The 21,225-nt window shown below is 50.9% G+C and overlaps 1 protein-coding gene across 2 annotated transcripts; it reads right to left on the bottom strand.

Moving 5' to 3' along the window:
• Positions 1 to 2,156: 2,156 nt before the first annotated feature.
• Positions 2,157 to 16,864, bottom strand: LOC134396139 (zinc finger protein 398-like). Of its 2 annotated transcripts, XM_063122522.1 has the most exons (9): positions 16,830 to 16,864; positions 16,186 to 16,354; positions 14,292 to 14,693; positions 11,686 to 11,812; positions 10,391 to 10,507; positions 9,137 to 9,259; positions 7,738 to 7,839; positions 7,138 to 7,212; positions 2,157 to 4,015 (listed from the first exon to the last, which is right to left on the bottom strand). In XM_063122522.1, the coding sequence occupies exons 2-9, from the start codon at positions 16,243 to 16,245 to the stop codon at positions 3,207 to 3,209; spliced, it is 1,815 nt and encodes a 604-aa protein (XP_062978592.1). In that variant the 5' UTR covers positions 16,246 to 16,354; positions 16,830 to 16,864; the 3' UTR covers positions 2,157 to 3,206. The 2 variants fall into 2 exon arrangements, with proteins under 2 accessions (XP_062978592.1, XP_062978601.1); XM_063122531.1 differs by lacking the exon at positions 16,830 to 16,864 and having other exon boundaries at positions 16,150 to 16,255.
• Positions 16,865 to 21,225: the final 4,361 nt, after the last annotated feature.

Genomic DNA, 21,225 nt, shown 5'->3' with positions numbered 1-21,225 from the left:
AGCGGCAGCGAGTGACAGGGATGGGGAAACCGCCAGGCCCAGAAGTTTCTTTAAACATGCGGGACAGACTGAGCCGTGTCGGAAGGGCAGGCAGGCTGGGCCAAGTTGGGGCCCAGGAGTTTGTGGAGGAATGTTGCCCTCCTTTCTTACCAGGGCAAGATACAGTCTCACACACACAAGGTGGTCTCCTAGTTGCATGGGACCAGGGTTTGGGAGCACCAGGGTCCAGTCCAGCCTGGCTTGTGAATGCTGGGAACGCAGGTGGGCAGAAGGATGTCTTTGTCCCAGGATCCCCCCCCACACACACACACCACGGATTCTCCAAACTGAGAGTGGCCGTGCTGGAAGACGACACGTCCCTGTGAACGTTGCAAACGGGGTTCTCAGCAGCGGCTGCTTGGCCAGTATTGGTTAGGGTGACCCTGTGAAAAGGAGGACAGGGCTCCTGTATCTTTAACAGTTGTATTGAAAAGGAAATTTCAGCAGCTGTCATTTGTATATATGGAGAACCTGGAGAAATTCCCTCTTCATCACACCAGTTAAAGCTGCAGGTGCCCTGCCCTCTTTTAAATCTGGTCACTCTAGTATAGCTCCTGCAGCTTTAACTGTTGTGATGAAGAGGGAATTTCATCAGGTGCGACACGCATACAAATGACACCTGCTGAAACTCTCTTTTCTATGCAACTGTTAGAGATACAGGAGCCCTGTCCTCCTTTTCATAGGGTCACCCTACAGTTACTGCTTATACCAGCCTTCCCCAACTCGGTCCCCTCCAGATGTGTTGGACTACAACTCCCATCATTCCCAGTCAGCATGCTTGCTTAGAAAGATGGGAATTGCAATCCAACACATATGAAGGTCATCAGGTTGGGGAAGGTTGGTTTAAGTACAAACACTAGACACAAAAGTATTCCAAAATGAGAACTAGGTAATTTTTATTTGCACAGTTCCAACAAAGCTTAAATTCTTATATTAACTCCACAGCAAACAGGTTACAGACGATTCCTCAAGTAAATCATAATTCCAAATTGGAGATACCTAAAAAATGACCCCAAAGTCCCAAGAATTTTTTTTAGAGGGAAGTCATCTGCCAACACTGAAGCAAGTGTGAAGACACCCACAAAAGGACTACACTGGTTGATGGAGGCGAGGTAAGAAATCCCTCCTGCATCTTGGAGCAAATCGTCAGTCAGCGCCCTGTTGAGGGTATGGTTTGCCGTGAGGATGCCACGCTTTTCAAATGTGGAAGGAAGGAACCATTGACACAGACTCTAAGGAAGGGGTGGGCATCCTGCAGCCTCCAACACCACCACCCAAAGTAGCCCCCGCCACCCCCACTGACCCCCCACCCTGAAAAGTAAGTTGAAACAAAAACAAAAAAAATTGCAGAAAAAAATAGTGTCAAGAGCACTTCAGCGTGCCCAAAAAGGTTGTTTGCCGATTAAATTTGACTCTTTTCGGGCTCCATAGCTGCTACTACAGCCATGGATCCCAGAGGGGAATGAGCCCACAGGATCTCTTTTTCACTGGTGGTGAATTTCTTCCCATTTGAAGGCCCCCAGTAGCACAAAGACCGGAGCGCAAAGAGTAGGGTCCCAACTCCCAGAGGAGTAGAAGAGCTGCCATATTTCTCCTGCACTAACGTAACAAATGCAGCATCGAAAGGCTGCTGTGTCGTTATTTCTCAAAGGGAGGGGATGACAGCAACGCTCAAGAAATGATTCCAGAGGTGGTGGGGCCCAATTCTTAGGAAGCGTCAAGTATCTGGCCTAGGTAGGGAGCCAGCCCACTGTTGCCCACGCACAGTGAAATGCCCTCCTACAATCACTGCTTCTGAATGCAAAAGGAGCAATAGCGTTTAGAGTAGCCTTCCTCAACCTGGTGGCGCTCCAGATGTGTTGGACTGCATCTCCCAGAATGCCCCAGCCAGCAGAGCTGGCTGGGGCATTCTGGGAGTTGTAGTCCAACACATCTGGAGCGCCCCAGGTTGAGGAAGGCTGGTTTAGAGGGAGGAAGGCTGGAAAGGATGGCACAAAAACGAAACGCGTCCTCAGGTGTCCGGAAGGGGACTGAAGAGTGGCGCACTATGAAAACAGAAAGTGAGCCAACAGCCTCCTAATGTGCAAGACGTCAACAAAGCAGCAGGTTCGCCACAAAACCCAAGCTGTGGCTATTTCTCCGGGTGACCCCAAAAGGGAGCCTTGCTCAAGCCTGATTCAGGCAGTAGCTATACTGACAGCCTGGTCAAGACAATGGTGAAAAGAAGAAAAATCACCCGGCCCATCGCAAAGAAAATCAAATTGGGTCCACATGGATAAGGAGGCTGGGGTTATAGATAGAAGCCTGGTTCACGCATAACGCTAGCCCGTGGTTTATTTCACCCATGATTTGTTGCCCTACCCAGGGCTTTTCTGGCAGACTAATCAAATGAAATGTATTTTCTTTTCCTGATCCGTGTTCATTTTCCTCCTTCTTTGACCACCCCCTCCCTGTATCCCAAATGTATTTCCGGCGCTGTAGTACTGGCAAGTAGGGTGGTTGGCTTTTTTGACCATTCTTGGCCACCACCTTCGTAGCCTGGTGAAACAACCAATGATTTGGGGTTCACATGTAATGACAATCCATGGTTTAAACAACCCAGAGTTCACCACCCAACAACAAACAGAGGGTTTTCTTTCTGACTTGATGGTGGTTAACAAACTGGTTTGTTCGTGCGGCTGTGTTCACCCATCACAACTCAACAACCCATACCATGAGAGTTAGGCTTTTGGGTGAAATAGGCCAGTGAGAGGAAGGCATGGCAGATCAGAATGAGGCCTCTTCTACCTCCCCACTGCTAATGTGGGCACAGGGGAGAGCCCCACAGCGTTATCCCACAAATTCCTAGCTGAAGCCATCGAGATTTGTCTGAGCCGGGAGAGACCCCCCCCCCCCCTTTCTCTGCTACAGGCACACCCCAACCCGATTCTCACCCTGCCCGGGTGCATTTTTTCACATCTTGACACAATGAAGTATGTGCCAGTCTGTGAGAGTCCAGAGAGAGTCTTTAACCCCTAGAAGAGAGGGAACCCCTATCCTATCCCACGAGAGCTTTCTCTACTGCTGCATTGCACACTAAGCCAAAGGAGAGGCTCCTGCAAGGGTCACGGCGTCCCCATCTGATCTTGCCACTTGGGGAGGGGTGCATTTTCAGGAGCCAAGGAGGTCTACGAACTGCTCTCACCTAGCTTGCTTGCATCCTCGGAGTTCACCCTCTGGGTCCCATGCGCCCCCTGAATTTGGCAAGCCGTGTTACACTTCTTGCAGTGGTACAGCTGGGCCCCGTTGTGCTTCAGAACCCCCTTGTAGGAAAGCCACGAGCCGCAGATATGGCACCGGCGGCTCCGGGTCCGGCTGTGGTTCTGCAGGTGCTCCATCAGCAGCCCCTGGTGCACGAAGGTGCGGTCGCACTGGGCGCACCGGAAGGGCCAGTCCTGGGAGTGCATCCGCTTGTGCTCCGCGAGAGCCGCCGGGTCGGTGAAGTAAACGTTGCACTCCAGGCAGCGGCGGACCTGGCCCGGGGCGTGCGACTGCTGGTGCCGCTCGAAGGCCGCCGTGTCCGTGAAGCTCCGGTTGCAGGCGGAGCAGTGCAGCGGCCAGTCCACCGCGTGGATGCGCTCGTGCACGCTGAGCGCCTTCTGGCTGGAGAAGCACAAGTTACACTCGGCACAGTGGAACTGCGTCCCGGGCGTGTGGATGAGCAAGTGCTGGGAGAGTTGTCCCTGGAAGGCGAAACTGCGGTTGCATTCGGTGCACTGGAATTTCCGCTTGCGGCTGTACTGGTGGTCGGCCAAGGTCTCCTGGTGGATGAAGCTGCACATGCCGCACTGGACCAGGCAGCCTCTCGCGAAAGCCTCTTTCTGCTCAGCGTCCTCCAGGGCGTTCTGCGGAAGGGGCCCCTCGTAGTAGCCCGGGGGAGGCCGAGGCTTCTGCTCCTCCTCCTCCTCCTCTTCCTCCTGCAGCCTTTGATGTGCAGCTGAAGAGAAAAGGAACCCGCTTTTACAAAAGGAGGGAACCGCCCAGAGCGCCAGAGCTCCCAGTTCACGGTCCGGTATTCCAGAAGCAGGAGTTCTGAAATTCACTTTTCAACCTGCCCAGAGGCGCAGGGCAGATAGCACTCCTAAAACCCTTACAACAAAGAAATAGTTGTTGTATCCAATGTTATTCCTACTTAGAGGAGACTCATTGGAATTAATGGGACTTAAGTTAAATAGAATCATAGAATAGCAGAGTTGGAAGGGGCCTACAAGGCCATCGAGTCCAACCCCCTGCTCAAGGCAGGAATCCACCCTAAAGCATCCCTGACAGAGGGTTGTCCAGCTGCCTCTTGAAGGCCTCTAGTGTGGGAGAGGCCACAACCTCACCAGGCAACTGGTTCCATTGTCGTGCTGCTCTAACAGTCAAGACGTTTTTCCTGATGTCCAGCCGGAATCTGGCTTCCTGTAACTTGAGCCCGTTATTCCGTGTCCTGCACTCTGGGAGGATCAAGAAGAGATCCTGGCCCTCCTCTGTATGACAACCTTTTAAGTATTTGAAGAGTGCTCTCATGTCTCCCCTCAATCTTCTCTTCTTCAGGCTAAGCATGCCCAGTTCATTCAGTCTCTCTTCATAGGGCTTTGTTTCCAGACCCCTGATCATCCTGGTTGCCCTCCTCTGAACACGCTCCAGCTTGTCTGCATCCTTGTGGAGCCCAGAACTGGACGCAATACTCTAGATGAGGCCTAACCAGGGCCGAATAGAGAGGAACCAGTACCTCGCACGATTTGGAAGCTATACTTCTATTAATGCAGCCCAAAATAGCATTGGCCTTTCTTGCAGCCATATCGCACTGTTGGCTCATATACAGCTTGCAATCTACAACAATTCCAAGATCCTTCTCGTTTGTAGTATTGCTGAGCCAAGTGCAAGGGGACAGGAGCAGGCAGAAGAAACATCATGGTCTGCTCCAGTTGGACTCCCCTCCTTTGGGAGCAGGACAAGCCCATCAGCCCTGTTCCCAGTCCGCTTAATTTCTCTCTCTCTCTCTCTTTACCTCTTCCCTCCTGGGCTCCTGTTCCTTGTGTGTCATGTCTTTATTAGACTGTAAGCCTGAGGACAGGGACTGCCTTTTTTGCTAAGTGTAAGCTGCTCTGAAAGCCTTTTTTGGCTGAGGAGCGGGGTATAAATATAATAAATAAATAAATAAATAAATAAATACTGGATGCAAGCAGTGTGTACACCTGAATTCTCCATGGGGGCACCGATGTGTTTGCAGACACTTTTCTTGCAGCCCTGCCCTTCCTGATGTTTAATCTTATTTTTAAAGGTTCTTTTAATTTAAATAATAATAATAATAAACTGGAGGCTGGCATGCTGCAAAGCGAAGTGTCAGCTTACAGCACCAACTTTGCGTCCAAGAACGCCTCTGGGTGTCACATCTCTGAGCGGAAAGAGTTTGCCTTCTGTGAAATGAGCGTTGGAGCAGAAAACTGTGGGTTCAAAAGGCGGGTTTTGCACTGTAGAGTTCAGGCACCACTCCAGCCACATTGTGAACAGGCAAAGCCAACCCTCCCCCCCCCCCCCACATGGCAGCCATTTTGTAAGAGCACCCACGACAAACATTCCAAATGTGCCCAGTGAACCAAAATGGTCTGGGACTCCTGGTGGGCTTAGAAACACCCCTACTAATATATCTAACAAATGAAGTATATTCAGTACATCTTCTTCCACTAAATGTTTGCCTTACAGTTTAAGAAATGTCTGATTATCCCAGTTTATTTCCCAATTCTAAATAAAAGGCTGAATCGCCCTCTCATCGGGACACCGGCCTGTCTGAACGAACTATCTCACACGGTGCTTCGCTGCCTTCAACGCTGCATCTGCTGGGTCTTCGATGCCTTCTCCAAAACAATGTCATTTGCTCACTATATCATCCTTGGAGATTAAGTGCTGGACTATATTAAAGAGTCTCAAACTCACCTATTATTTAAAATATAGAAAAGGGAGGAGATATCATGTCAATACCATGCATGACGTGAATTCTTCTTTAAAATATTGGCTTGGGAATCAAACAGAATCCTTAAGAGGAATGATTTTCAAAATATATAATTTGGCTATTGAATTATTTTGTTCTGTTTTTATTTCCTTGGCTGAATGTTCATGCATTACATTGGTACTGGATTATCTCCCAAACTGGATATATTAGATTAATAGAGAGCTCTGGCTATTGGGCGGTATAGAAATGTAATAAATAAATAAATAGTAAAGTTAAGAGTTATAGACTTACAATTTATACATAAAAATAATCACATAAAGTTAATGTGATCAAGGCTGGATTACTGCAATGCACTCTTTGTGGGGCTGCCCTTAAAGCTGGAGCAAGTGCAGAATGCAGCAGCTCAACTGTTGCCCCTTTTCAGCATGCAACTCCTCTGCTGAGGGAACTGCACTGGCTGCCTATTTGGTATCTGGCCAGGTTTAAGGTTCTGGTACTAGTCTGCAAAGCCCTAAACAACTTGGGACCAGGATATCTGAGAGAGCGCCTTCTTTACCAACCTGCCCGGTCACTGAGGTCATCTGAGGGCATGTTCCTGGTGGTTCCACATAGACCCATGCTCCGACTGGAGTCCACCAGGAGAAGAGCCTTCAGTGTGGTGGCCCCTTTCCTCTGGAATTCTTTGCCTCTGGAGGTCAGACAGGTGCCAACGTTGTATTGCTTTTGGCACCTCCTGGAACATTGTTGTTCCAGGAAGCTTTCCCTGAATGACCAGCTGCAGTTTTGTCTGAACCTTGTCCTTTCAAAAATGTATTTTTAATGGAGTTTTTATTCTTTTATTCTACTTGTTTGCCACTACAAAATCTTCAGTTAGGGAGCAGTATATGAATATTGTAAATAAATAAATATACAGTAACATAAAAGTATTTCTTGCTGGATCTTTGCTACTTTCTCCCAGTCTGATCAGCACTGGTCTATGTCAGGATGAGGCCCAGCAGACGTACTATCAAAAGCATTTCTTTCGGTGGGCCTTTGGGCACTTCCAAAATCCGCCCCCACCCCACCCCCACCCAATTCAGTTCCAGGCTGCTGTAAACCTTCGCCTTTTGCTGCTCAGAACTCACCAAGTGACACTAGATCCTGCTGAGCCTCGATGCTCTGCTCTTCCTCTTCCTTAATGTAGACCTGGATGAAGGACTCTGTGTGCAAGAGAGGCAAATCAGGAAGGTTCTCGCCTGCTCCCTGGACTCCTTCCCCCCCACCCCGCAAGGAATACGGGGGCCTGCAAGGGCTCTAGGAATCTCAGCCGCCCCAAAGGCCAAGGCTTCCACACGATCTCTAGGGGGAAAGCCAAGAAAACCCCACAAGGTAGCACCACTTTTACCCCAGCTGCAGCCTAAGTCCCACTGCCTCTTTCTTTGAGGGAAAACCCGAGGGTCACTCCTGCTCCTGGTTCATCTCCGCCACTATTCCGCACATGCTTAAACTTCATTGTGTTTGCCCTCCCAGCGTTGTTCCTGTTCCAGGTGATGAAATGCCGGTGGGCCCCAAACCATGGCAAAAGTCAAACCGGAGACGCTGAGTCAAACCTCAGCCTCCCCCAAACCACAGCAGCTCTTGTTCTCGGTGGATTGGGCCCACTGCAGGGCCCAGGTTCCCCCAACTCAGCAAGAGCTTCTGCTTCTACGGCCACGACGTTTCGCTTCGCGCCACTTCGCACTCACCGCTGCCGGGGCTCCTGGGGGACAACGGCTCGGCCTTGATCTGTGTCTCCTCCACTTCTTGCTTCACCTGGAGCCCCACATCATGCTGGACCACCTGAAGTCCTTTGTGGGACAAGGAAAATAGCACCCAGTCACACTCCAGGAACGCAGGGACATAGGAAGCGCTGTATACTGAGTCAGACCCTTGGTCCATCTAGCCCAGTATTGTTGGCACTGACTGGCAGCAGCGGCTCTCCGGGGTTTCAGGCAGGATTCTTTCCCGGCCCTTCCTGGAGATGCTACCGGGAATTGAACCCAGGACCTTCTCCATGCAAAACAGGGTCTCTAGCATGGAGCTTTGGCCCTTCCCTGCGCTCTTAACAAATGTCTTAATAAGGTCCGGTCTCCATGGGAGGGTGTTCCTCAGCCTCAGTGGCCCCACTGGAAAGACCCCACTCAGGAACCCACCCATCTCATGCAGGAGCAGGACTAAGAGTGGAACCTCAGACGCAGGCCTAAACTGGCAGGTCAACGCCTGTATTTATTTTTAACTATTTAAAGCAGCCTTCCTCAACCTGGGGCGCTCCAGATGTGTTAGACTGCATCTCCCAGAATGCCCCAGCCAGGGAGTTGTAGTCCAACACATCTGGAGCACCCCAGGTTGAGGAAGGCTGATTTAAAGCAACAAGGTGCGTGAATGGAATCCCTCGGAATCCCCCATCACCTCTTCTGTCCTACCAAGTAGGGAGGAAAAAAGGATCACGGTTCTGAGCCTGAACAGAAATCCAAGGAAGCACAGGGGGTGTGGGGGTGTGAATATTATTATTATTATTATTATTATTATTATTATTATTATTATTATTAGAGCGGCGAGCCAAGAGGATGATCTTAGCAGCAGAGTGGTGAACAGAAACCAGCGAACTGATGTGAGAAGATGGAAGGCCAGTGAGAAGAAGGTTGCAGTAGTCCAACCGAGAAATAACCAATGCATGAACAAGAGTCTTGGCAGAAGAGACAGACAAAAATGATCGAATCCTGGCAACATTATACAGGAAAAAACGACAGGATTTAGCTACTGCCTCAATATGAGGAATAAAGGAGGGCGAGGAGTCAAATATAAAGCCAAGACTACGAGCTTCCTTGACTGGAGTAAGTGTAACATCATTGACAGTAAGATGTGCTTTGTCCCTTGACGGGACAATGCAGAGGGCCACCGACTTGCCATGGAGTGACTTGGTCGTCTGTCTGTATCCACCCACAATTCCTTACAAGACGCTGCCAATTGAGCAGAACTCTCTAGACAGCCAAAAGGCCGCCATATGCTAGCACAAGCGGGCAGGGTCATGTGTGTTTGCATTTAACAGCGACACGGGCACTGTATCGTGAAGGCTGGGGCGACAGACGGAGGAAGAGAACTTACCCAGGCTGGGGCCGTCGACGCGGTTCGTTTCACAGCAAGCCTCTCGATGGGCAAGCCGCTCCGCCTCTTCCCTGACCTCTTCTCTACCCCAGGAAGAAGCAGCCACGACAGCCACGGGGGATCCTGCGCGCAGGGGAAAGGGCCACGCCCACGTTGTGTTACTGGCTTCGCACTTCCTCACACCTTCCTTCAGGGCCCGGACACAGCTGGCGTCTCCGTGCTGCTTCTCCAACCCTCCCCCTGCCGTGCAGGTGACGACACGAGCGGGCTGAGCGACGTCACCCACGGGAGGAGCCGCCTCTGCAGGGGAGCTTCCTCCCCAAAGTGCAGCCTGACTCTAAGGAGTGTGCGAGAACACGCCCAGATCCAGGCCGATCCATCCAGAAGGACGGAGCGAGCATACAGAGGCCGTCTGGCTGGTCCCTGCTCAAAGCGAAGGGCTGAACTCGGTGGATCTCGGCCTGATCCAGCAAAGCGCGGCAAGACTGGCGAGGCTGCGACAGACCCTAGGAGCAGGGGAGGGACAGCTGAGTGGGATGGGGGGGGGCTTGAACCACACGTGGCTTTCCCAAGCGCCTGAATTACGGTCCTCAAGGCATCCAAGGAAGAGAAGCACTCCACAGCCCTTGTACCCAGAATCACAGAATCACAGAATTGGAAGGGGCCTCTAAGGCCATCGAGTCCAACCCCCTGCTCAATGCAGGAATCCACCCTGAAGCATCCCTGACAGAGGGTTGTCCAGCTGCCTCTTGAAGGCCTCTAGGGTGGGAGAGCCCACCACCTCCCTAGGTCACTGCTTCCATTATCGTACAGCTCTAACAGTCAGGAAGTTCTCCCACGGTGCTGGCAACAACAGGCTTTGAGAAGAATTGGAGATCGGGGCCTAAAATGGGGGTGCCGTGCAGATGCCCCACTCCTTTCCAACAGGAAAGCAAAGCAGGTGCTTGGTTGCCCAAACAAAGAATTCAACCCACCCAACAGCTTCTGCAAGAGACCCATCAAAGTAGCCCTGCCCACCTGGCGCCTTCCAGATGCGTTGGCCGACAACTCCCAGCACTCTGGCCAGCACATCTGGAAGGCACCAGATTGGACAAGGCCAAATAAAGGGTCACATCAACACCCCTCCCTCCTTTCTCTCTCTCTGCATCCGAGATCCTTCTCCTTCCATCCCCAAACAGTAACGACGGCACCAGGAAAGCGGAAAGCGTGTTCACAGCAAAGGGGCGTTGCTATTTCAGCACCCCTGTGACTTACCTCTGCAGCTGGGATCCGGAGACGTTTCCCTCCCCTCCAAGGCTTCTGGGTCCTTCGTGCACAGCTCCTCTCCTCGTTCCATCTGGGACAGGATCCTGGGCTTGGAAACGGCATAGTCTGGCACAGGAAATGAGAGGAGTCACCGGGAAGCAAATCCCATCCAAGACAGGAAGTGGGACCGGGGGGACAGTTGCAGGACACACACCCTGGACTACAGCTCTGGGGGTCTGAAGAACATACAGAGCAAGTGTGGCACAGAGTGTAGGGCTGGGACTCAGGAGATCCAGGTTCTAGTCCCCACTTGGGCATGAAGCTCACTGGGTGGCTTTTGGGCCAGTCACGGACTCTCAACCTAATCCACCTTGCAGGGTTGTTGTGAGGATAAAACAGAGAGGACCAAGAGGATTATGTAGAATCACAGAGAAGTAGAGTTGGAAGGGGCCTCAAAGGCCATTGCGTCCAACCCCCTGCTCTATGCAGGAATCCACCCTAAAGCATCCCTGACAGAGGGTTGTCCAGCTGCCTCTTGAAGGCCTCTCATGTGGGAGAGCCCACAGCCTCCCTAGGTAACTGGTTCCATTGTCGTACTGCTCTAACAGTCAGGAAGTTTTTCCTGATGTCCAGCTGGAATCTGGCTTCCTTTAACTTGAGCACGTTATTCCGTGTCCTCACTCTGGGAGGATCGAGAAGAGATCCTGGCCCTCCTCTGTGTGACAACCTTTGAAGTCTTTGAAGAGTGCTATCACGTCTCCCCTCAGCCTTCTCTTCTCCAGGCTAAACATGCCCAGTTCTTTCAGTCTCTCTTCATAGGGCTTTGTTTCCAGACCCCTGATCACCCTGGTTGCCCTCCTCTGAACACGCTCCAGCTTGTCTGCGTCCTTCTTGAATTGTGGAGCCCAGAACTGGATGCAATACTCTAGATGAGGCCTAACCAGGGCCGAATAGAGAGGAACCAGGACCTCACGTGATTTGGAAGCTCTACTTTATTTATTTATTTATTTATTTATTACATTTTTATACCGCCCAATAGCCGAAGCTCTCTGGGCGGTTCACAAAACCTCTCTGGGCGGTACTTCTGTTAATGCAGCCCAAAATAGCATTTGCTTTTTTTGCAGCGACATCACACTGTTGGCTCATATCCAGCTTGAGATCTACAACAATTGTAGCTCGTGTATAAACCACCTTGGGTTCTTTGCAAGAAAAAAGGCAGGATATAAATATATTTTTTTTTAAAAAAAAGATGTGGCTACAACAGAAGCAGCCCAAGGCACCAAGTGGCGGGGCAAAGCTCTTACCCAGTGAGACCAGCATCTCGTAGTTGCTTCTCAGGACGGCCTCGTAGAGCGCCTTCTGCCCCTCGTCCAGGTTCCGCCACTCCTGCTCGCTGAAATAGACCGAGATGTCGTTGAAGGTCACCGGAACCTAGAACAGCAAGGATGACACGCTCATAAGTGGCTGCCTTGTTAGGACACATCAGTGGCTCTGTTCTCTTCCCCATATCCAGATGATGAATGTAGAAATCCCAACGAAAGTAGAATGCCAATATTATTGCACCATCTAGAGATGCACAGTGAACACCTTTGCTTTATTAACAAAACCAAAGAAGAAAAACACAGGCTGCATTCACATGCAACATTATAGTATAGTACACCTTTCTCCAAGCCGGTTCCCTCTAGCTGTGTTGGAATACAGCTCCCATCATCCCCAGTGTCCATGCTGCCTGGGGGACGGCAGGAATTGTGCTTCAATGAATCTGGAGGGAGCCACGTTGGGGAAAGATGATTTAGTGTTTTGTGAATCGGCCTCATATGCTCCCCTTTCCACCGGCAGGTTCACAAGCAGGAGGCTGGAAACATCTGCTTTGGTTTTCTACCAACCACAGTTTATCGTTTTAACCAAACCAGGACAAACTGTGGTTAGTTTAAACTATGGCTTGCCCAAACAAGCCAAAAGCAAACCTGATTTCCCGATCCTGGTTTGTTAGTATTTTGTTCTTTGAAAAACCATATTTGGACTAAATTATGAACTGTAGTTAGTTGAAAATAGAAGCAGATGCTTCCAATGTCCTTGTAGCACCACTGGAGGAGAGGGAAGCAGACTCATGCAAATAAGACCAAATTATGGTTTAGCTTTGTTTCATTCAAACCAGGCCACTGTCTCCACTTTTCAGTGAGTCCAGGAGATATATATCGGTCTTGCATAGAATCAGGGTCAGGAGAGCTACAAGGTCTCAAAGACACTGGATCTCTATGGGGAATGCCCTTGCTTCCAGCTTGTCAGAAATTAGGCTTTGATATTCTTAGCGAAAACAAAAGAACATTGCAGCCCACCTTTCGTTCTGTGTAACTGCATAAAGGAAAGATGAGATTGAAGGTCTGATTCTGAAGACAGACTCTTTTCCTCTATAGAGGAAGATTTGTGAAAAATAGGCCCCAAAAAAAATCTTTAGCATTGGTTTACTCTGTACACTAAACAGAAAGGGACAAAATTATTGGTAAAATTCTAAGTGGGAATAAGCCCTATTGAATTCAGTGGAATTTACTTCTCTATAAACCTATATAGGACTGTACTATACGTTTTTCAAAATGCAATTCTATGCGTATTCAAGGTGCTGGTTTTGACCTATAAAGCCTTAAACGGCTTAGGACCACAATACCTGTCGGAACGCCTCTCCCGACGTGAATATACCCGGTCACTACGTTCAACATCTAAGGTCCTCCTCCGGATGCCTACTCTGAGAGAGTCTCGGAGTGTGGCAACGAGGGACAGGGCCTTTTCGGTGGTGGCCCCCAGACTGTGGAACGATCTCCCTGATGAGGCTCGCCTGGCACCAACGCTGCTATCTTTCTGGCGCCAGGTTAAGACTTTCCTCTTTGCCCAGGCATAGGGCGGCACATCTTAATCACCCACATGTTTAGTTTTTTAATGGTTTTTAATGCTTTATGTGTGTATGTTCTGTGTTTTAGAATTTTAAATTTTGTATACTCGTTTTATCTTAATTTTAGAATTTCTGTAAACCGCCCAGAGAGCTCTAGCTATGGGGGCGGTATATAAATGTAATAAATAAAATAAATAAAAATAAACGAAAAAGTCCTAAAACTACCAGCATTCCCCAGCATGGCCATTCTATGCATACTTACCTGGGAGAAAGCCCCACTGAACTCAATAGGACTTACTTTTGAGTAGACATGTACAGGATTGTGCTGCCACAGCAGCAGTATTTAATAAGCACCTAAATACAGCAAGCAATCCAAAAGCGCCTTGCTGAGTTTTTACACACATAACGCAGTATAGTAACAAATAAATAAACACCACTGCTTAGAACTAAGTGTTGGATCCTGGATTGGATCTAGTTTTACTTTTACCACTGTTTTTCAAGTGCCTGGAGACCTGAAGAAAATGAAGAAGTCAGCAGAAAATGTCAAGGTCTCAGCTGGACAATTATTGAATTATTGGCTGGAGATGTTTTTCAATTAATCAATTAGTGGTTCCCTGACTGTACAGTTTTTCCTCTATATAAATGTCTGTGTTTCTCCATCTTTATCACTCTCCATCTGTAATGCTGCTGCTGTAATACCTTTACGAACGTCTGTGAGTATGTATGCTGTAACTAAGTTATTTAACTGCTAGTAAAAGGCTTTGTTTTAACCAACAAAGAATCCTTAGCCTCTATTGAGTCTTTGCTGCGTCCTACACTGAGAGCCGCTGCTAATTCTGCTTATCTCTGGAATAGAGTGTGATTTCCAACACTAAGGACCACTGATAGCGCAGTCGAGCGGTACTTTGCAGCTGGCTACTAGATAATAACGCTCAGCTAGTCAGTTCAGCCACTATTTGTGGACCCCTGACTACGTACGCGTACAACACCTTGGCTGTGATCTGGATCAGGCCCTAGCGTTACCTTCGGGATCTCTCCTTTAACGCCCGGGGGAAATCTCAAGATCCAGAAGTTGCGGTTCTTCAGCAGGTTCTCCAAGTTTTCCAGCCTCTGCTGGAGTAGACTGTTCTCCTCAAACAGGGTTCCGAGCGCGGACAGCTTGCTCTCCAGCTGGCTACCCATCTCCACCACTCGTTGCTCACAGCCCACCCACTTCTGCTCAGCGGCTGCCATCCGCCGCTCCAGGCGCAGCAATCGGGCACTGGGAGAATCCGACAGGGCTCCAACTCTAGCCCACGCAGGCGCCGCCGAGGTGGTCGGCATCTTCACCTCTCCGTTAAGCACGGGCTGGCAGGTTGCCGCAGGCTGCCAAGGCAGCTGACAGCCAGGTTCCGGTGCCTGGAACTCCATGGTCTGTTCTGTGGGCTAGCAGGGAAATGGAGATGGTTGGTTAACCTGGAGGTCTATAATGCTCAACTAAAAACAGCCCGAATTCAGCACACAGAGAGAACCTCGTCTGATCAACCAGGATGATCAGGGGTCTGGAAACAAAGCCCTATGAAGAGACTGAAAGAACTGGGCATGTTTAGCCAGGAGAAGAGAAGATGGAGGGGAGACATGAGAGCACTCTTCAAAGACTTCAAAGGTTGTCACACAGAGGAGGGCCAGGATCTCTTCTCGATCCTCCCAGAGTGCAGGGCACGGAATAACGGGCTCACATTAAAGGAAGCCAGATTCCGGCTGGACATCAGGAAAAACTTCCTGACTGTTAGAGCAGTACGACAACGGAACCAGTGACCTAGGGAGGGTGTGGGCTCTCCCACACTAGAGGCCTTCAAGGGGCAGCTGGACAACCCTCTGTCAGGGATGCTTTAGGGTGGATTCCTGCATTGAGCAGGGGGTTGGACTTGATGGCCTTGTAGGCCCCTTCCAACTCTGCTATTCTATGATTCTATGATTCTAAAGATGTATAATTTAATCTTCCTTCAAAAGTGAACAGCACAGATGGAGAAGAGGCATTGATACGCTATCAGTGCATCTGGAATTGATACACCACCAGTGTGGGGTAGTGGTTACAGCAGCCTTCCATAAGCCAGTTATCTTCCAGATGTGTGGGACTGCAACCTTCATCATTCCCAGCCGGCCATGCTGGCTGGGAATGATGGGAGTTGCAGTCCAATCCATCATGAAGGGCACCAGCTTGAGGAAGGCCTGCATTACGCGCACTGAAACTAGGAACTGGAACAGCCTTCCTCAACTTGGGGCGCTCCAGATGTGTTGGACTGCACCTCCCAGAATGCCCCAGCCTGCTGGCTGGGGCATTCTGGGAGGTGCAGTCCAACACATCTGGAGCGCCCCAAGTTGAGGAAGGCTGAACTGGAAGATATAGGCTCAAATCCCCACTCAGCCAAGATGCTGACTGGTGTGACTCTAGGACATTCATCTTCTCTTAGCCTAACCTACTTCACAGGGCTGTGAGGATTAAATGGGGTGTAGAAAAAAACCATGCAGGCCCACCTTCAACCCCATGGCATGCTTCAAGTATTTGATCCTATACTTATTACATATGAAGGCTAAGACAGATGTTTTAATTTTTGTGAACTGCCAAGAAATTTTCAGCTATTGGGCAGTATAGTAATGAAATAAATAAATAAAAACGAATGCACCAAGACTAAGAAAGCTATACTAAAAATAAATCAAGGCGAATTCTCACCAAGGAAGATTTTCAGATTATACAACCCCCACGAAGAGTCAGCAAAACAGCTTCTATTTTCAGAGATGACTATTATCATTACACATATTCCATTAAACACGCTAAATTTAGTAGTTCAATCATTTGGAACCCAGTATCAAATTAGGAGTCCTAGAAGGAGAGGCATACATTTCAGGGTGTCCTTTATACGTCTGCTTTCTTCACCTGCGCCGTGAGATCCACACGCTGGGGACGGGAACCTTGCTGCCACGATCCTTGTTGCATGTGCTGTGCTGCGCGGCGAAGCCTCTGGTTTCGGGTCTTCTTGATCAGAGCCAAAGGGGTGAACGTTGGCGGAGATGCGTTGGTGGGGGATCTTAAAACTATCTTCACCCTAACAAAGGACAAAACTTTTAAGAAACCTCAGACCTCTCTGAGAAGTGGGGGGGCGGGGGTTAGAGACCCAGGCAGGGGAGGGCAAACACCTTTATTTCCTTTCTAGCAGCCTGCCCCCACCTGGGCCCCTCCAGGTGTGTTGGACTACAACTCCCAGAATCCCCCAGCCAGCTGGCTGGGGGATTCTGGGAGTTGTAGTCCAACACACCTGGAGGGGCCCAGGTGGGGGCAGGCTGCCTTCTAGCAAGGCCCAGCTGCCTTTTGAAGACCCCCCCAAGCCAGAACAGGGCAGATCCCCCCTTGCACCCCAAAACCACCCTGCATAAATCAAGCAACCCCACCACTTTGCAGTGCCAAAAGAGCCCGAGGCTTCCCCCATCTCTTTTGCTCTCTCCCTGCCCCTCTGTCCAGCCCTGGGCATCCTGACAGTGCCCAGCCCCTCCTCCTGCCCCCTTGAAAGGTAAGCCCCAGACCTCTTTTGTTGCAGAGACCCAGGCGACAGCCCCTCCGCTGGTGCGCATGCTCTCCAGGGCAGGGCCTGCGAGAGGAGGCACGGAGCGGCTCCTCCTACCGAGTGATGCCACACCGCCACCTGTGGCTGGGAGGGGAAACGGTGCGTGGCTCCATCACCTAGGCGCATCATCATCATCAGCTGCTAGAGAAATGGGCCTGGGTCCCCCTCTCCCTCCAACCCAGGCAGTGAACTGAGAAGCTGCCCTGGCTGACACCTCCTCTTCCACAGCACCGCTCAAGGCTAGGCCTCCTCTAGAGTATGGCGTCCAGTTCTGGGCTCCACAATTCAAGAAGGACGCAGACAAGCTGGAGCGGGTTCAGAGGAGGGCAACCAGGATCATTCAAGAGGCAGCTGGACAACCATCTGTCAGGGATGCTTTAGGATGGATTCCTGCATTGAGCGGGGCGGGGGGGTGGACTCGATGGCCTTGTAGGCCCTTTCCAACTCTGCTATTCTATGATTCTATGATGATCAGGGGTCTGAAAACAAAGCCCTATGATGACAGACTGAAAGAACTGGGCATGTTTAGCCTGGAGAAGAGGAGATTGAGGGGAGACATGATAGCACTCTTCAAGGACTTGAAAGGTTGTCACACAGAGGAGGGCCAGGATCTCTTCTCAATCCTCCCAGAGTGCAGGACACAGAATAACGGGCTCAAGTTAAAGGAAGCCGGATTCCGGCTGGACATCAGGAAAAACTTCTTGACTGTTAGAGCAGTACGACAATGGAAACAGTTACCCAGGGAAGTTGTGGGCTCTCCCACACTAGAGGCCTTCAAGAGGCAGCTGGACAATCATCTGTCAGAGATGCTTTACGGTGGATCCTGCATTGAGCAGGGGGTTGGACTTGATGGCCTTGTATGCCCCTTCCAACTCTGCTATCCTATGATTCTATGACAGAGGGCCCCACCCTAGATTTATTTATTACTTATTAATTACATTTCTATACCGCCCAATAGCCAGAGCTCTCTGGGTGATTCACACGCAGCATTGTTTTCAAGCATGTACAAAGTTTTGTGTAAACAGGGTGGGCGACCCAGAGCAGACTCCCCCAAGCTGGCGCCCTCCAGATGTATCCCACTATTTCGGCTGGGAATGATGGGGGTTAAGAACATAAGAGGAGCCCTGATGCTGGATCAGACCAAGGGTCCATCTAGTCCAGCATTCTGTTCATATTGTGGCCAACCAGCTGTTGACCAGAAACCCACAAGCAGGACATGAGAGCAACAGCACTCTCCCACCCATGTTCCCCATCCACTGGTGTACATAGGCTCACTGCCTCTGCTATGCACATAGCCATCTAGCAGCCACTGAGGGCCTTCTCCTCCAGGAGTTGTGAGTCTAGTGCATCTGGAAGGTAGGTACTATCTTAGGGAAAACACTGACCCTGAAGAATGGGTTGGGAGCACCTGATGCAGTAGCACTGTTGAGGGTTTGCTGGGAGATCCGTGGGAACCAGCCCAGAGCTTTCTCGGAGAGTGAGCTAGAGATATATTTGTCCCGCATCTGTAGCCCAACATGGGTTTGGGGAGGAAACGTAGCTCAGAAAGTCCCAGTTCAATCTCTGACATCTCCCAGGAGATGGAAAGGCCCCACTCTGCCCAGGGCCCTACAGAGCCGCAGCTTCCTGTATTTCTGCGTATTGCACAAGTACACCCCCTTCCTCTCAAAATGCACCTTTCTCATTAAGCCTTCAGCTTAACCTTCTCAGCCTTCATCTGCACCCAAATCTAGTCTGAAACGACCTTCAGACACGTCCCCTGGTCTCTCATCTCTCTCTTCCCTCCCTGTCCTGTTCTGCAGTCTCGAGGCTCGCAGGAGAAACGGGGGTGGGTGGGGGGGATCTGATGGCAGAGGACCTTGGATAGCTCCCAGTGGGTCCTCCTGCTGGTTCTCTCCTACTACAATTAGGGGATGTTGTCTCAGCAGGGAGCAAAAGCCAGTGGAAGCCTTATGCAGGCAGACAAACCCGGCAGTGTGGTCAGCGCCATCCCTCTTGGAGGAGCTGACTGGACTGTTAAAGGGCCCTCAACTGATTTTGTAGTCTGAGGTTTCTGGGACGCTGGAGAGATGGATGTTCTGGTGGGGAGTCATCCCCCAAGCCAGTGGATGATGGCAGGGCTGGGCCCACCATCCGGAAGGCCCCAAATAAGGCACTGACTGTCCTACCCCTAAGCAGCCTGTGCCTCATCCACATCAGAAGGGCTGGGGGTCATGGCACTCAGTCTGTACGTTCCTGAGGGCAGAGACTGGCCTTTTGTGCTGATGTTACACTTGAAAATGCCAGGACAGAGCGCAGATGGCACAAAACGAAATACAGAGCTAGCGGATGCAGCAGCAGCAGCAGCAAGGGAGCTGGCGTCTTCCAGTACGAGATCCAATTGTCGCAAACATGCATTCATCGTCGCTATGTGCAAAGAGATTGCAAAGTCCTAGTAATAACAACAACGCAGCTTTATTATATGTGCTGCATACAGCTGCGCCGGTCCCACACGCCCAGCGCCTTGTGCGAAGATGCTGCTCAGACCAGGGCTGATGAAGCCTGTGCTAGTGCCCGGGCCAGGGTTCAGATCCTGACATTGGGGCTTAGCTCTGTCATCTTGACAAGAAGAGGCAGGGATGAATTTCATTTAAAAAAGCAAAGAGGGGGAGGAGAGGTACTGGTGTGCATGGTTAAGGCAGCCCCATGGTAGCAAAGTCGGCCTGATCACACTCTAGGCCAGCCTTCCTCAACCTGGGGCGCTCCAGATGTGTTGGACTGCACCTCCCAGAATGCCCCAGCCAGCTGGCTGGGGCATTCTGGGAGGTGTAGTCCAACACATCTGGAGCGCCCCAGGTTGAGGAAGGCTGTTCTAGGCCTTTGACAACAGAAGATCAATATTCCTCAGAAGCCCAGGAAAGCCTGTGGGTCTCTCTTCACAAGAGCTGAGCTACGGCAGTTTCTTCGTACAGAGCTTTCCCTTTGAATATTCAAAATGAAAAAAAAAAGCCAGCTGAGTTTGGAGAAGGTGGCGTCCCCAAGCTAAGGGGTGGGTGTGCGTAAAGCCAAAGGGAGAAATTTTGGGGACAGAGGGACAGGAAGGAAGGAAGGGAGAGAGAGAGAATCCGGGTTCCATTAGTCGAGGAAACAACGCTGGTCACACAGCCGGGATTACCCTGATTACTCACACTGCATTGCGGGTTGCCACGTCATGGCCACTTTCCACCCACCCCTACAACCCGTGGCTTGCAGTAGTGGTTCTAGGGTTGGTGAAATTTCATTCCACCTCTGTCGTACGCCGGGTTCGGACCAAGCGGCGACTTGCAGGGCAGGGAAGGAGGGCAATCCCAGTCGCACAAGGGGCCCGTGCAGGGCCAGGGGATCCGACGCGGCGTTGTTTCCCCTCCTGATCATCTGGACAACTGCAGGGAAAGTTAGCTGGATGTGGAAAGCAGCTCTGGGCGCAGGTGTCCCTCCCTGGGGATCGGAGGTGGGAGAGATCTGATGCCCGGCAGGGGCGCGTCTGCTGCTTGCTCCACAAAGGCTCTGTAAACATATCTGCAAACAGGCCCAGCTATTACGAATACACGTCCAGTCAGCCTTCCTCAACCCGGCAGCCTTGAGATGAGCTCAGCTACAACTCCTACCACCCATTGGCTGGGCATGATGGGCGTTGCAGCCCAATCCACCGGGAGAGCAGGGGAAGTCTGACTTCAGTCTTCCGCACGCTTCTCCTCCAAAGAGAAGCCAGCAGAGGCAGCGCTGCGCTGGGGCTTCCTCGCCGCTCAAGGAAGCGGAGAGCGCCTCACAGGATGGTTGGGGGGCGCGGTGGGGCCCTCTCCGTGGAATATGACCGTCGTCAACAGCCGCTTTTGGCTGCAACTCAGGCAAGCACGGGCCGACCCAGGCATCCTCTCACTTCCAGCGGCTGTACAACACGCTGCGAAGCCCAACACCCTCCACGGCGACATCACTGGCATGACAAGACGAAACAACGTCCCCCACCACAAAAAGAAGAGAGGGTGGGGGGCTGGGCTCTTTTTGCAGTTTGGCTAGCCTTGCTTCTCCGTCCCTGATTTTTGCCTCCTCAACACACACACACACACACACACACACACACACACACACACCACACCTCATTCCTCAGTTCAGACTTACCTCCATTGGAGGAGCAGTTTTTGGACTCTGCAGAATGCATCACTTTCCACAGGTGTCAAAGAAAGTGAAGCAGGAGAGGCATGTTCAGGAATGGGGTGTGAAGCAGCACCGAACTTCCTCTCTCTTCTCTCTCTCTCTCTTTCTGTCTCTCTCTCTCTCACACACACACACTCCCAGGCTCCCCTCATATTTCTGCAGATGGCATTTATTTCCGTTAG

This window comes from Elgaria multicarinata, chromosome 1, assembly GCF_023053635.1.
Source record: "Elgaria multicarinata webbii isolate HBS135686 ecotype San Diego chromosome 1, rElgMul1.1.pri, whole genome shotgun sequence".
NCBI classification, from domain to species: domain Eukaryota; kingdom Metazoa; phylum Chordata; class Lepidosauria; order Squamata; family Anguidae; genus Elgaria; species Elgaria multicarinata.
This window is presented reverse-complemented; position numbering and strand designations above follow the sequence as displayed.